This window comes from Giraffa tippelskirchi, chromosome 6 (assembly GCF_054371585.1).
Source record: "Giraffa tippelskirchi isolate mGirTip1 chromosome 6, T2T-mGirTip1v1.2.pri, whole genome shotgun sequence".
In the NCBI taxonomy this organism is placed as follows: Eukaryota; Metazoa; Chordata; class Mammalia; order Artiodactyla; family Giraffidae; genus Giraffa; species Giraffa tippelskirchi.
The window spans coordinates 91,288,675-91,300,564 of NC_137280.1; the positions used below are offsets into that span (position 1 = coordinate 91,288,675).

The 11,890-nt window shown below is 55.6% G+C and overlaps 1 protein-coding gene across 4 annotated transcripts; it reads right to left on the reverse strand.

Annotated features, from left to right (window-relative positions):
* Positions 1 to 257: 257 nt before the first annotated feature.
* On the reverse strand, positions 258 to 11,521 carry CDC37 (cell division cycle 37, HSP90 cochaperone). 4 transcript variants are annotated; one of them, XM_081498219.1, is made up of 9 exons: positions 11,331 to 11,521; positions 8,484 to 8,560; positions 4,582 to 4,863; positions 4,151 to 4,259; positions 3,928 to 4,043; positions 3,449 to 3,571; positions 2,662 to 2,844; positions 2,500 to 2,571; positions 258 to 816 (listed from the first exon to the last, which is right to left on the reverse strand). In XM_081498219.1, the coding sequence occupies exons 3-9, from the start codon at positions 4,846 to 4,848 to the stop codon at positions 661 to 663; spliced, it is 1,026 nt and encodes a 341-aa protein (XP_081354345.1). In that variant the 5' UTR covers positions 4,849 to 4,863; positions 8,484 to 8,560; positions 11,331 to 11,521; the 3' UTR covers positions 258 to 660. The 4 variants fall into 4 exon arrangements, with proteins under 4 accessions (XP_081354345.1, XP_081354343.1, XP_081354344.1 ...); XM_081498217.1 differs by having other exon boundaries at positions 4,151 to 4,430; XM_081498218.1 differs by lacking the exon at positions 8,484 to 8,560.
* Between the last annotated feature and the right edge of the window lie 369 nt (positions 11,522 to 11,890).

The following is an 11,890-nucleotide window of genomic DNA, read 5'->3' on the forward strand; positions in this document are numbered from 1 at the left end:
CTCCCAAATGGATGGTGGGAGGGGCTTAGAGGAATGGGATGAGTCCGAGACTTCATGGGGGTGGGGTGAGAACTCTGATCCAAAGGTGACCTGAGGAAGGATTCCAGGTGATGGAAGAGCCAGGAGTGTGGATGGGGGACACAGCCCATTTGCTGGAGGGCAAAGCCAGGGTGTCACGGGCCCAACCGCCAACACTCACAGGTCCCTTCCCACCCCCCAGAGAAGAGCTGTGCCCACAGCCCTTGTGACGCCCCACAGAGCATCTGAAATCCTTTATTGGAAGATAACTGCTGTTTACTATATAGAAGACTTGACGTGGGCGAACAGTGAAAACAGAGCCCACCGTGACTGGAGCAGGCTCCTTGGCTGGGGACCCCATCCCCACCCCATGGACCAACCTGGCAACCTCTGCCCCTCCCTGGATCCCCGGGCCTTTGGCTTAATGCTGATGGGGGGCTGCAGGCAGTGAAGCCCCTTTGACTCAAAGCAAAGACTTGCTTGAGGGCTGGGGGAGAGGGGGGCGGTGGAAGGGGGGTGGGAGGGCCCCTCCGGGCTAGGTTGGGGAGCAGCAAAAGCGGAGGAAGCCAGGACCTGGGGAGATGGCATCTATTTTTGTTTTCTGAAAAGGGGCGAACAGGGGCCTGTGGCGGCCGGGGCAGGTCACGCGCTGACATCCTTCTCGTCGCCTGACTTGGAGCTGGCTTCCAGCAAGGGGTCCCCGGGACCCGCCTCCTCCCCCTCCTTGGCCTCGCTGGACTTGGAGTTGGGGACCCAGAGGCCCGAGTCGATGCAGCGCTGCATGTGGTACTTTGCGTCCTGTGGGGAGAAGGGTGGGTGGGTGAGGCTGGGCTGCCTGCCGCCTGCTGGTGGCATTCCCATCCCCTGCACATCCCCAAGCCCGCTTTCTGCTCTTTCTACATCAGAGCTGTCTGGGACAAGGAAAAATGGTCTGTAATCTGTGCCATCCAACCTGGCAGCCACCAGACATGGGTGCCTACGGAGTACTTTGAATGTGGTTGGTGCAAGGGAAGGACAGAGCTTGAAATTTTACTTTTTTTAAAAAAAATACATTTATTTGGCTGAGCTGGGTCTTAGTTGTGGCATGTGGGATCCAGTTCCCTCACCAGGGATCAAACCTAGGTCCCCTGCACTGGGAGTGTGGAGTCTTAGCCACTGGACCACCAGGGAAGTCCCTGAATTTTACTTTAATTCAAATTTAACTTCCAGGTGGCACTAGTGGTAAAGAAGTGAAGTGAAAGCCGCTCAGTCATGTACGACTCTTTGCGATCCCATGGACTATACAGTCCACGGAATTCTCCAGGCCAGAATACTGGAGTGGGTAGCCGTTCCCTTCTCCAGGGGATCTTCCCAACCCAGGGATGGAACCCAGGTCTCCTGCATTGCAGACAAATTCTTTACTGTCCGAGCCACCTGGGAAGCCGAGTCGTAAAGAACCTGCCCGCCAATGCAGAAGACATAAGAGAAACCGGTTTAATTAGCAGGTCGGAAAGATTCCCTGGAGGAGGAAATGGCAACCCACTCCAGTATTCTTCCCTGGAGAATGCTATGAACAGAGGAGCCTGGTGGGCTACAGTCCATGGGGTCACAAAGAGTCAGACATGACTGAAGCGACTTAGTATGAACAATTCAAATTTAAAAAGTGTAGGTCTAGAACAAGGGTCAGCAAACTTTTTTTAAAAAATAAAAACCAGACAGCAAATATTTTTGGCTTGTAGGCCCTGTGGTCCCTGTCAGAACCTCTCATTCCATCACGCCTCGATTTTATGGCTGCAACACAAAATCAACTACAGACAAGATGAAAATAAACCAGCCTGGCTGCTGCGGTTCCAGCAAAGTTTTATTTACAGATAGGCAGTGAACCTTTGAGCCAGACTCTCTGAAGACCCTTAGTCTACATGCTTATGCCCATAGAAGCTTCTAGAAACCCTGAGCTGGTCTAGAGACTAGATCCATTTTACAGACAAGGGAACCAGTGTGGCCAACCAGTGAGCCAAGCAGCAGGAAGGGGCTTAAACAGAGGTTTATTAAGACTCAGGGTTCTTATCCACCAGTGCTGTTACCGCTCCAAAGAGCTGAGGTTCACCAGCGCCAACCACATACTTGGCCCTCCTCACGGATTTTGTGAGTTAATATGTTTTTTGAGAGATACTGGTTTGAGGGATTAACTGAGACTGTGGAGTGGGCCACTCTTGAGTTGCTGGCAAAGATGGAGTCAGCTGGGTGCGCTCATAAACAGCCCACAGGGACAGGGATACTCAATCTACATGCTGGACACACAGCAGCTGCTCAATAAAAGTGAGAAAGCATGGGGCATGAAGCCTGGCTGTCTTTTGTGCCAGCCACATGGTGACAAAACCTCCCTGGATCTTTTGAGAAGCCCAGGAGGGACACTGCCAGCAGCAAAGTGGTCAGCAGGGCTGGAGGGGGTAGGGGAGACACACTGCCTGTCCAGGTGGGCTTGGGTGTGTGGTTACTCACGGTGGGGTCCATCTTGCTGATGGCGTCTTGGAGCATCTGCACGTCCTTCGCGTCAAAGCATTTCTGAAGTTCCTGTGGGTGGAGGGGGCGGGGTCAGGGCCTGGGTCCCAGGGATCCCGCTGACAGCCCACCTGCCACCTGCCAGGGCCTGGGGAGCCTCACCTCAGGGAGGGACTCATAGACCTCGACGGGATCCAGGCCGCCAGGGCCAAGCCGCTTCTTGCGCTCCTCTTCCTCATATTCCTTCATGGCCTTCTCAATGCGCAGTTTGGCACGGCCCCGCACGCGGTCTTTGAAAGCCTCCAGCTCGTCATTGAAGCCCTCCATGTACTGGCGGTCGGCAGTCTGCAGGGGAGGGAGTGTGTTCACCAGGGGAGACTGGGGAGCCCAGGACCCTCCCAATGCAGGTCCTCAGGGACGCCCGGTCCCCAGGGCTCCCCACAGCTGGTCCTGAACTAAAGGACGGGTACTTTGGGGCTCAGGCCTCTCCTCTGCTCAGTCTAGCCTCCTCCATCTTCTCTGAGCTCAACCTTATACCCCTGTATTTACAATCATCTGACTGAATGTCCCCTTATACTGCAGACTCGTGACACCCACCTTCTCCAGGTCCTCCTGTGGAGTCTCAAAGGCACCTCAAACTCAATACAGCTGCCCTCGATCATCCTCCGGTCTGCTCTGAATCTCCCCTAGCTCTGCTCTTCAGGTGCTCAGGTAAGAAACCCACAGGTGCCCATGACTCTGGCCCTCACCTAGGTTGGGACTTTCAGCATGTCCTACCAGCTCAGCTTTCCAAATCTCCACAGGAGCTGCCCACTACCCAGCTCCTCTGAAGACTAACCCTCTGCTGATGGATGAGATCCTGATCACAGGGGCTTGAGTCCGAGTGGACCCGTGTCTGCCTCCCCTAGTGGACTGCAGGCTGGATCCCTGAGGAGGACCACCTCCCTACCTTGATCTTGGTGAAGAACTGCCGGAAGCAGGCACGGGGGTCCACCTTGAGGCTCTTGGCCAGCTCCAGGATGAACTGCATGACGATGGTCTGGTGAGCCACCTGCTCCATGAGGGCGCATTTCTGCCAAGGGAGGACATGGCACGGCGTCACCGAGTGTCGGGCTCCTTTCCCCAGCCCCCGTTGTATGAAAACACAACTTGCACTTAAACCTTATCCGTGGCTTACTTGGACACCGGTCTTAATATTTAACTTCAATGTAAAATTAATGCCTTTTTCCCCCTAAGAGATAATGGTACGGCTTCTTATATTAGACTCCAGACAGTGTTTAAAAATGCAGTTCTTTTTCCCTTTATGTCTACTGTAATGTTCTGAACAAACACGAATGATGAAAAGAGAATAAAAAAAAATAAGAGAAAAAAAAAGGCAGAGCCTTTTGGGCCCTCCCAAGCCCCCAATCCCGCAGTGTCTGCACGCACCTCCTCCACCTCTAGGTCAATGCACCAGATGACCAGGTAGTTGGCTGTCTCCTCGCACACCAGGTGGACGTTGTCCGACAGGTACTTCTGGCTGTCGTCCCAGCGGCGCAGCATGCCTGCCAGAAGGCAATGGCGAGGTGCTCCAAGGGCCCCCCGGAGGCAGAGGGCCAGCCCTCTCTCAAACGCACCACCCACCTGGAGCCCACGCCTGGGCGTAACTCACCGAAGTGTTTGATCTGTTTCTCATACTTTTCCACGAAGGTTTTGTGTTTCTGCTCCCTCACCTCCTCCGACTCCTCCTCTGCCTGCTCAGGCTTGGTGTTGACCATGCTCTGTGGTGAGGCGAGAAGGGGAGTGGGCTGGGGCGAGGCTGCGGCCGCGGGGCGCCTCGAACGTGGCCGGGCCGGCCGTGGCCGCAGCGCCCATCCCATCCACAGCATAGGCGGTGACGGCGCCGTGCACATCAGTGTGGCGGGAGCGTGGGCGTGGCCTCGGACTGGGGCCTTTGGGCAGATCAGAGGGAGGGGTACTGGTGGGGTGCCTCACCGGCCGGGCGCCCCCCACCCGCTCCCCCACCCAGCATCCGTCCATTCCTGGACCTGCGCAGTGCTCCCCGCCCCCGCCCGCTGCCCATCACGCCCAGGCCCCGCCCACCTTGCTGAAGCCATCCTTGCTGAGCGTGTCCACGTTCCAGGGCATACTCTTCTCCTTCTTGCGCATCTCCTCCAGCTTTTGCTCCCAGCTCCGCTCCTCCTTGCGCAGCTGCTGCGCCTCAGCCTGCAGCCGCTCCAGCTCAGCCTTGCCGCCCTCGCCCTCGGCCACCTCCAGCTCCTTCAGCTTCCGCTGGCACTCGGCCACCTTGCGCTTGCATTCGCGGCAGCCCCTGTCCAGCTCCTCCTTCTCCTTCTGGAACTGCTCCATGCGCTCCACCCGGGCCTGAGGGTTGAGCACGGCCTGTCACTCTGGCGAACAGCCTGGCCCTGACCCCGGCCCCAGGCTCTCTACAGTCGCACCTGGGATGACCCCAGAGAAGGTCCACACCAACCTCCACGCACTGGATTCCCGGCTCCTGCTCTCACCCCCAAGGTAGGCCTGAGCTAGCGCGGGTCCCTCCTCTGCACAGAAGCTTCTATGACTGACGTCCCCAGCAGTCCAGTGGATAAGAATTCGCCTTCCAATACAGGGGAAAGTGGTTTGATCCCTGGTTGGGGAACTAAGATCCCACATGCCTTGGGGCAACTAAGCCGGCAGGTCACAACTAAAGAGCCTGTGTACTACAATATACAGGATCAAAGATCTTGTGGCACAAAGATCTTGCATGCCACAACTAAGACTCAACGCAGCCAAGTATATAAAATAAATATTTTTTTAAATAAGAACCTTCTATGACTCCTTCCTCACTTGGAGCAAAAGCCTAAGTCCTCCCCGGAGCCCACAAAGCCAAGCACAACCTGTCCGGTCCCCTCCACGGCCTCATCTCCTCCTGCTCGCCCCCTCCCTCCAGCCACACTGGCTGCCTCACCTTTTCCCCAACTCACTTCAAGCCTCAGGGCCTTTGCACTGCCTGTGTGTTCCCTTGGCCTGGAATGCTCTCTCTTTAGATCTATCCCACCTCCCCAAACCCCGCATCCTGATCATCTTCAAATGCCTCTTACAGAGAATTCCCTGGTGGTCCAGTGGTTAGGGCTCTGAGGCTCCACTGCTGGGGACCAGGGTTCAATCCCTGGATGGGGAACCGAGATCTTGCAAGTCATGTAGTGCAGTAAAAAAAAAAATGTCCCTTCCAGATGAGGCCTTCCTTGATACTGCTGAGGATCACAACCTCCCCCTCTTCTGCTCTGCTTGATCTTCCTCCTCAGCACTTGTCCCCTGACAACATTCTGTGACAGTTATCTCTCCTGTTTTGGGGTGCTGTCCACCTCCAAGGAGACTGGCTCCACAAAGGTTGGGATCTGATCACTCTTGCGACTCCAGAGCCAGGAAGCTGGTGCATAGCAGGGACTTAAGAAAGACTTGCTGGATGTAATAATCACACGCTGGAAGGAGGCCTCCTTCCTCCCCAGGGTCTCAGGCTCCCCTCCTGCCTGGAGCACCATGGGTAACACTCAGGCACCCTACCCTGGCCATATGGCCCTCCAGACACTGCTGTCTCGGTGTCTTACAGGCACCACCAAGTCTGTGCCCAAGACTGAACTCCCCCCCTGAGCTCCCCCAAACCTATTTTTCTGCTGTGTCCTCCCTCAGGGAAGACCCTTGCCCCTGCCTCCTGCCCCCAGCTGAGGCCTGCTGTGACTCCATCCCTCCCTCTCTGCCACCAAATCACCACGCTTTTCCTTTCCAGTCGTTCCTCTAATGTACTCCACCCCGCGTGCTGCACCTGGATCCGCAGGGCCCGCTCAGCTCTGTCTCCAGGCCAGCATGCCTCCGGAGCCCAGCATGGTACTCACCAGACTCCTGTATACCCCCTATCCTAGACGCTGCTCCTCAGAATTCTTCTGCTGCACCCCAAGCTCATCTCAGCTTCCTCATCCAGACCCCTCATTGGATCATGGGGCTTTGTCACTGTCCACCCCTGCCCCAGTTCCCCATCACCTCCCCCAGCTCCCTGCAATGTCTGCTCAACCCAGAGCCATGGCCTGAACACTGAGAGGTGCCACTGCTTTCCATCACCTGCCCCTGGTTCCCTGCAGCGTCTGCTCAACCCAGAGTCACACACTGGACCCTGAAAGACACCACTGCCATTGCCCCAACTCAGGCTCAGAAGCTGCCAGAGGAGTCCTGGAAACACACCCATCTGACCACAGCCCTCCCTGTTCAGAAGGGACCCCAAACTCCTGCCCCAAGCTGCCCAGATGGCACCAATGTTCCTTGGGGGGCTGGGTCTCAGACCAACGCCAGCCCTTGTGGCTCCCCAAATGGACCAGCTCTCTCCTGCCTCTTAGCCTCTGCACATGCTGTTCTTCCCTGCTGGAACTCCCCTCACTCCATCTGCTTTGTCTGCAAGTCTCAGCTTCAACAAAGCTTTCCCCAAGTGCGAGACCCCTAGAGTTATTGAGCCCCAAAGGCCCCTCGGTGATCATCAGGTGACATGATGAGATGCTGGTGGAAAGCCTTGAGACCCCAGACCTAGGGTCATATCCCATGGCCACCACATAATGGCCAGGTGTCTCTGGGCCAATTTCCAAACCTCAGTTTCCTCATCTGTCAGAGGCGGACAACTGTGCCAATCTCACGAGCTTGCAGTGGAAGACACGAAAGAGGTTGTACAGTCCAGAGCTGTGCTGGACACTCGGTCAGCCCCATTACCACACTGGCTACTGTCATCACTGTCTGTCCAACGGACAGTCTTTCTCTCTGGGGATGGTACTGGGGCTCAAATGAAAAATGCACTTCAAGTGCTTAGCTCGATATCCAGTACATGCCTGGTAACTGGGAGCAGTTGCTACTGCATCAGAGCACCCAGCTCCACACCTACTGGCAATGTGACCTTAGCAAAGTCGCTTACACCTCTCCCTGCCTTGGTGTCCCCCTCTATGAAATAGGTGTGCTAAATCACTTCAGTGGTGTCCGACTTCTTGTGACCCTATGGACTGCAGCCCACCAGGCTCCTCCGGATTGCCATTTCCTTCTCCAGGGGATCTTCCTAAACCAGGGACAAACCCGCAACTCTGATGTCCCCTGCATTGGCAGGTGGGTTCTTTACCACCAGCACCCCCTGGGAAGCCCTAAGAAATGGGGCCTCACAGGGTTGTTGTGAGGATTAAATGAGTTACCCCAAGGAAACCGCTGGCAACATGGCACTCGGTATATGTGTCCTACTGTCCTCACCACTGTCATGGCCAAGGTCACCAAAATGGTTTGCTAACTTACTTCTGTGCTTTACCCAAGGTCGTATCTCTGGGCTCCAGCACAGGGCCATGCACAGATGGGTGAGAACCAGGAGACCCGAGCCCTTCTCTCACACCCCACTGGACTGACATGGCCAATCACGAGCCTCACTTTTCCCATTTGGTTAAGGGGTGGACAAGACTCTTAAGGCCTTGCAGCCGCTGCGCCTCCCTTTTTTCACGATAGGCCTGTGTCCTTCTGGAACCCTCCCCCTGCCTTGAGAGGGACTATTGGTGGTCGGCATCACCGCTGGCCTCGGGGGGCAGCAGGAACCTACCACACTGCTGGTGTCTGCTGGGCGGCCATCAAAATCCTCTGGCATCCTCTGAGCAGCCGCCAGGGAGGCCAAAGCTAAATAAAGGCCTCCCGGAGCTGCTGCAGGTGGCAGCCTGCCCGACCTGGGCTTTACACCTCCGGGAGGAGCTGTGTCAGGCTGGGCAGGACAGAAACCTCAGTGGCGAGAAGGGGCCACAGGTGTCCCTATTTCCTGCCTTACACAGAGAGGGGGGACCCGAGGCTCACAGAACCTGGATGCCGCATGGCTCACTGGAAGGAGCCACGAGAAACCAGGACTGGGAGCTGTTTCTGGGCAAGGGAGACAGGGAGCTGGAACTGGGAAGACTCACTTGCCCCCTTTTGGAACCTTGGGATTATTTTTTATTTTTTACCACGGCATGAATTATCCAAGCAATGATGATAACAGGAGCTAAAGTTTCCACAAAGCTTATTACGTTCCAGTGCTGTCCTGCAAGCAATACACAGATTAAATTCATAAGGTGGCTCTCACAGCAAGCCTATTGGGTGGGTACTATTAAGACCGCCAGCTGGGGAAACTGAGGCACACAGCGATCAAAACTCACTGCAGGGGACTTCCCTGGTGGTCCAGTGGCAACGACTCTGTGCTCTCAATGCAGGGGGCCCCAGTTTGATCTCCAGTCAGGGAACTATTAATAGATACCACGTGCTGCAACTAAAGATCTGGCACACTGTAACTAAGACCCTGTGTGGTCAAATTAATTAAAAAAAAAAAAAAAAAAAACCTCACTGGGGACCATGCAGCAAGTCAGTGATATTCAGAAGGAGCAGGATATGAACCCAGTCGGGCAGGCCTGTGCTCACAAGGGTACCAGGCTACCTTTTGGCTAATTCCCCCTTCCATTCTTGGTATTGCTTACTCTTTCCTCCCAGGCCCCGAGCCAAGTTCTTTCCAGATCTAGTCTCATTTCATTTTCACAATGGTCTCATGGAGGCAGGGGGCTCACTCCCCCAAAACAGTGATGGTCCTGTGGCAGGGCTGGAGCCCAGGCTACTGGTCACTGGCAGTTGAACCTTATGCTGGAGACACCAAGCTCCCTGCCTCCACTCATCTGCACGACAGCCCTGGACCCTCAGCAGTTGAACAGGAAAAGGTTTTGCGCCAGGAGGGAGTAGGGCGTGGTAGGAGGAGGACGCTGTATGAGAGTGGGCATGGCCTCCCAAACCAGCAGGACCAAACCTGGTGATACAGATCAACTACGTGACAATAGGTGTTCCTGAGAATGGGCTTTAGAGCTTTGCAGAGAGCTTCAATATTTCATCATAAAATGTCACACATGGCAAGAGAGAAATGCTAGAACTTTCTTTTTTCACTCCAGTGGCTTGCCCACCAGGTACACTAGCCAGGTGAAAGGGTTAGTCACTCAGTCGTGTCTGACTCTTTGCAACCCCATGGACTGTAGTCTGCCAGGCTTCTCTGTCCATGGGATTCTCCAGGCAAGAATACTGGAGTGGGTCACTATTCCCTTCTCCAGGGGATCTTCCCCACCCAGGGATCGAACCTGGATCTCCTGCACTGCAGGCAGATTCTTTACCCATCTGAGCCACCAGGGAAGCCCTAGCCAGGAGGCTGCTGCTTTAAGAAATGGGTTGGACCCGGAACCAGGACCAGATGTAGGCACGGATACTGTGTCTCAGCAGGATGAGTAAGGGCGCTTCTAGGTGTTTCTGGATAAACAACTGCAAGCTGATACATGGGAAGATAGAATGAGACCTTCCTAACTGGAAGGTTCTAGGAGGTATATGCCACAAATGTGAGAGCATAGCAGGCCCTGGAATGTGGGTGCAGGAGCTCTGAGTTGGTGGAGCAAGAGGTTAGCACACAAGGTCTCAGGAGAGTCATTCTGTTGGCCTGTGAGCACAGCTGGGTGGGGGGGGGTGAGGGGGGGTGTCAAAAGAACACACAGACTTGGGATTCTGGGGGTCTGTACTTGGGGGAAAATAGATAAAAGAAGGGGCAGTGAATCTGGAATCAGGATGGGAGGGTTCCTTGTAACAGCAGGGTCATTGTGGGTATCTGAGAACAGCAAACCAAGTTTGTGTCAGAAGGGAGATGAGGTGGGTTTGGGTCCTGGACTTGGGTTTGAATGAGGCATTTTGAAGCTGGCAAAGATTCCCACTGGAAGTCTGTCTTGGGGGTGGGCGGGGACTGGGTGTGCAGTATCAAGGAGGGGCAGGGGTTCTGGCTGGGCAGGAAGCCACGTGGGTAGGGTTTCCTGATGTAATGGGAAATTGGGTCTAACAGTACTGGAGGTCGAAGGAGAGCCTCCGGAATTGGAGGCTCCATCAGGGTGGAGGTGGTGGTTCATTCTGAACAGGACCCAGGTTTCAAAATTCCAGGCCTAGATGAGACTGAGGGCCCTGGGGGGAGGGTGTTGGGGGGGGTACCAATCTTTGTTCTAGGGGAGGGGTCCTGGAGTCTCAAGCCAGGAATAGAAATCTCAGGGGAAGACAGAATTTCTTGTTTTATTCAGAGGAGTAAGACTTCTGGATCTGAACCATAAGGATCCAGAAAAGCAGGTTGCAGAATAGACTTAAACTATTGGGAACTCTAACGTTTAGGAGGGCTTCCAGCCAGGGCCAGTGTTAAAGAACCTGCCTGCCAATGCAGGAGACATAAAAGACACGGGTTCGATCTCTGGATGGAGAAGATCCCCTGGAAAAGGAAATGGTAACCGACTCCAGTATTCTTGCCTGGAGAATCCCACGGACAGAGAAGCCCGGCGGGCTACAGTCCTTGGGGTCACAGAGTTGGACACGACTGAAGCGACTGAGCACAGGGGTTAGGAGGGGCCATGGAACAGCCAAGATCTTAACTGGGTACCCGAGTAGGTTCAGGATCCAGATTCTGAGGTAGAAATCTGGGTGTAAATGGAAGATCCCAAGCAGGATTAGGAGGCACGTCAAAAGCTTGTTTTGGTAGTCTAAACTCTAAAAAGATACCGTACAGGTCAACCTGGAGTTTCAAGAAGAAATTGGAAGGGGGGGGTGGGGGCGCCGGCATCGCGGGCAAGGAACTCAGGGGTCCCGGCAATTCTACGGCCCCGGAATTGAATCGAGGAACCCTGGGCTATTCGGAAAGTCCAGGCTGTAGGGGGCAATCCCAGATATCAATGGCTGGGCCCCCGGCAGTACCAGGGGTCAGAACTCTGAAGCGGAGTCCCGGGAGTGGGGGAAGGGGCTGGGCGCGCGCGCTCTACCTGGTGCCGCCAGCGGAAGAGGCTAGCGGTGTCGATGTTGGGGTGCGTCTCGTCTTCATCGTCAGACACCTCGATGTGGTCCCACACGCTGTAGTCCACCATCTTGCCTCGGGGCCCAGCCCTCCTGGGCTCTGGTAGCGGCGGCAGCGGCAGCAGCAGCGGCAGCACTGAGACTCAGCCCGCGGAGCCCCGCCCCTTCCGCTTCCGCCCGGGCGCTCACGCCCCGCCCGATCGTGACGTCACATCCCTAGTAACCGCAGCAGCGGCACTGGCGACCGAGTTCTCCTTAAAGAGCCCTGCGCACGTGTTCCAGCTCTCGGGAGTCCGCTGAGACCTCATCCCATCGGGCTTCGGGCCTCCACTAGGCCCCTCTTGGGGACTTACGGGTGGGTTCTCCAACCTCGAGCCCCCCTCATCTCCCGCTACCCCACGGTGGGCGTTTACGGCAGCCTTAGGGGAGGGGACCGTTGGCGGGACTGAGAGAGAGGATGGTCCTCTTAGCCACGCCACGGTGACGTCAGCCTGAGCTCACTCCTGGGGCTCGGCCTCGGTGAAAAGAC

Coding starts and splice junctions, on each gene's coding strand:
- CDC37 (XM_081498215.1), bottom strand. CDS start 11,432: ATGGTGGACTACAGCGTGTGGGACCACATCGAGGTGTCTGACGATGAA. Junction 2,845..3,448: donor AGTTCTTCACCAAGATCAAG/GTAGGGAGGTGG, acceptor CCTCCCCTGCAG/ACTGCCGACCGCCAGTACAT. Junction 2,572..2,661: donor TCTATGAGTCCCTCCCTGAG/GTGAGGCTCCCC, acceptor CTCCACCCACAG/GAACTTCAGAAATGCTTTGA.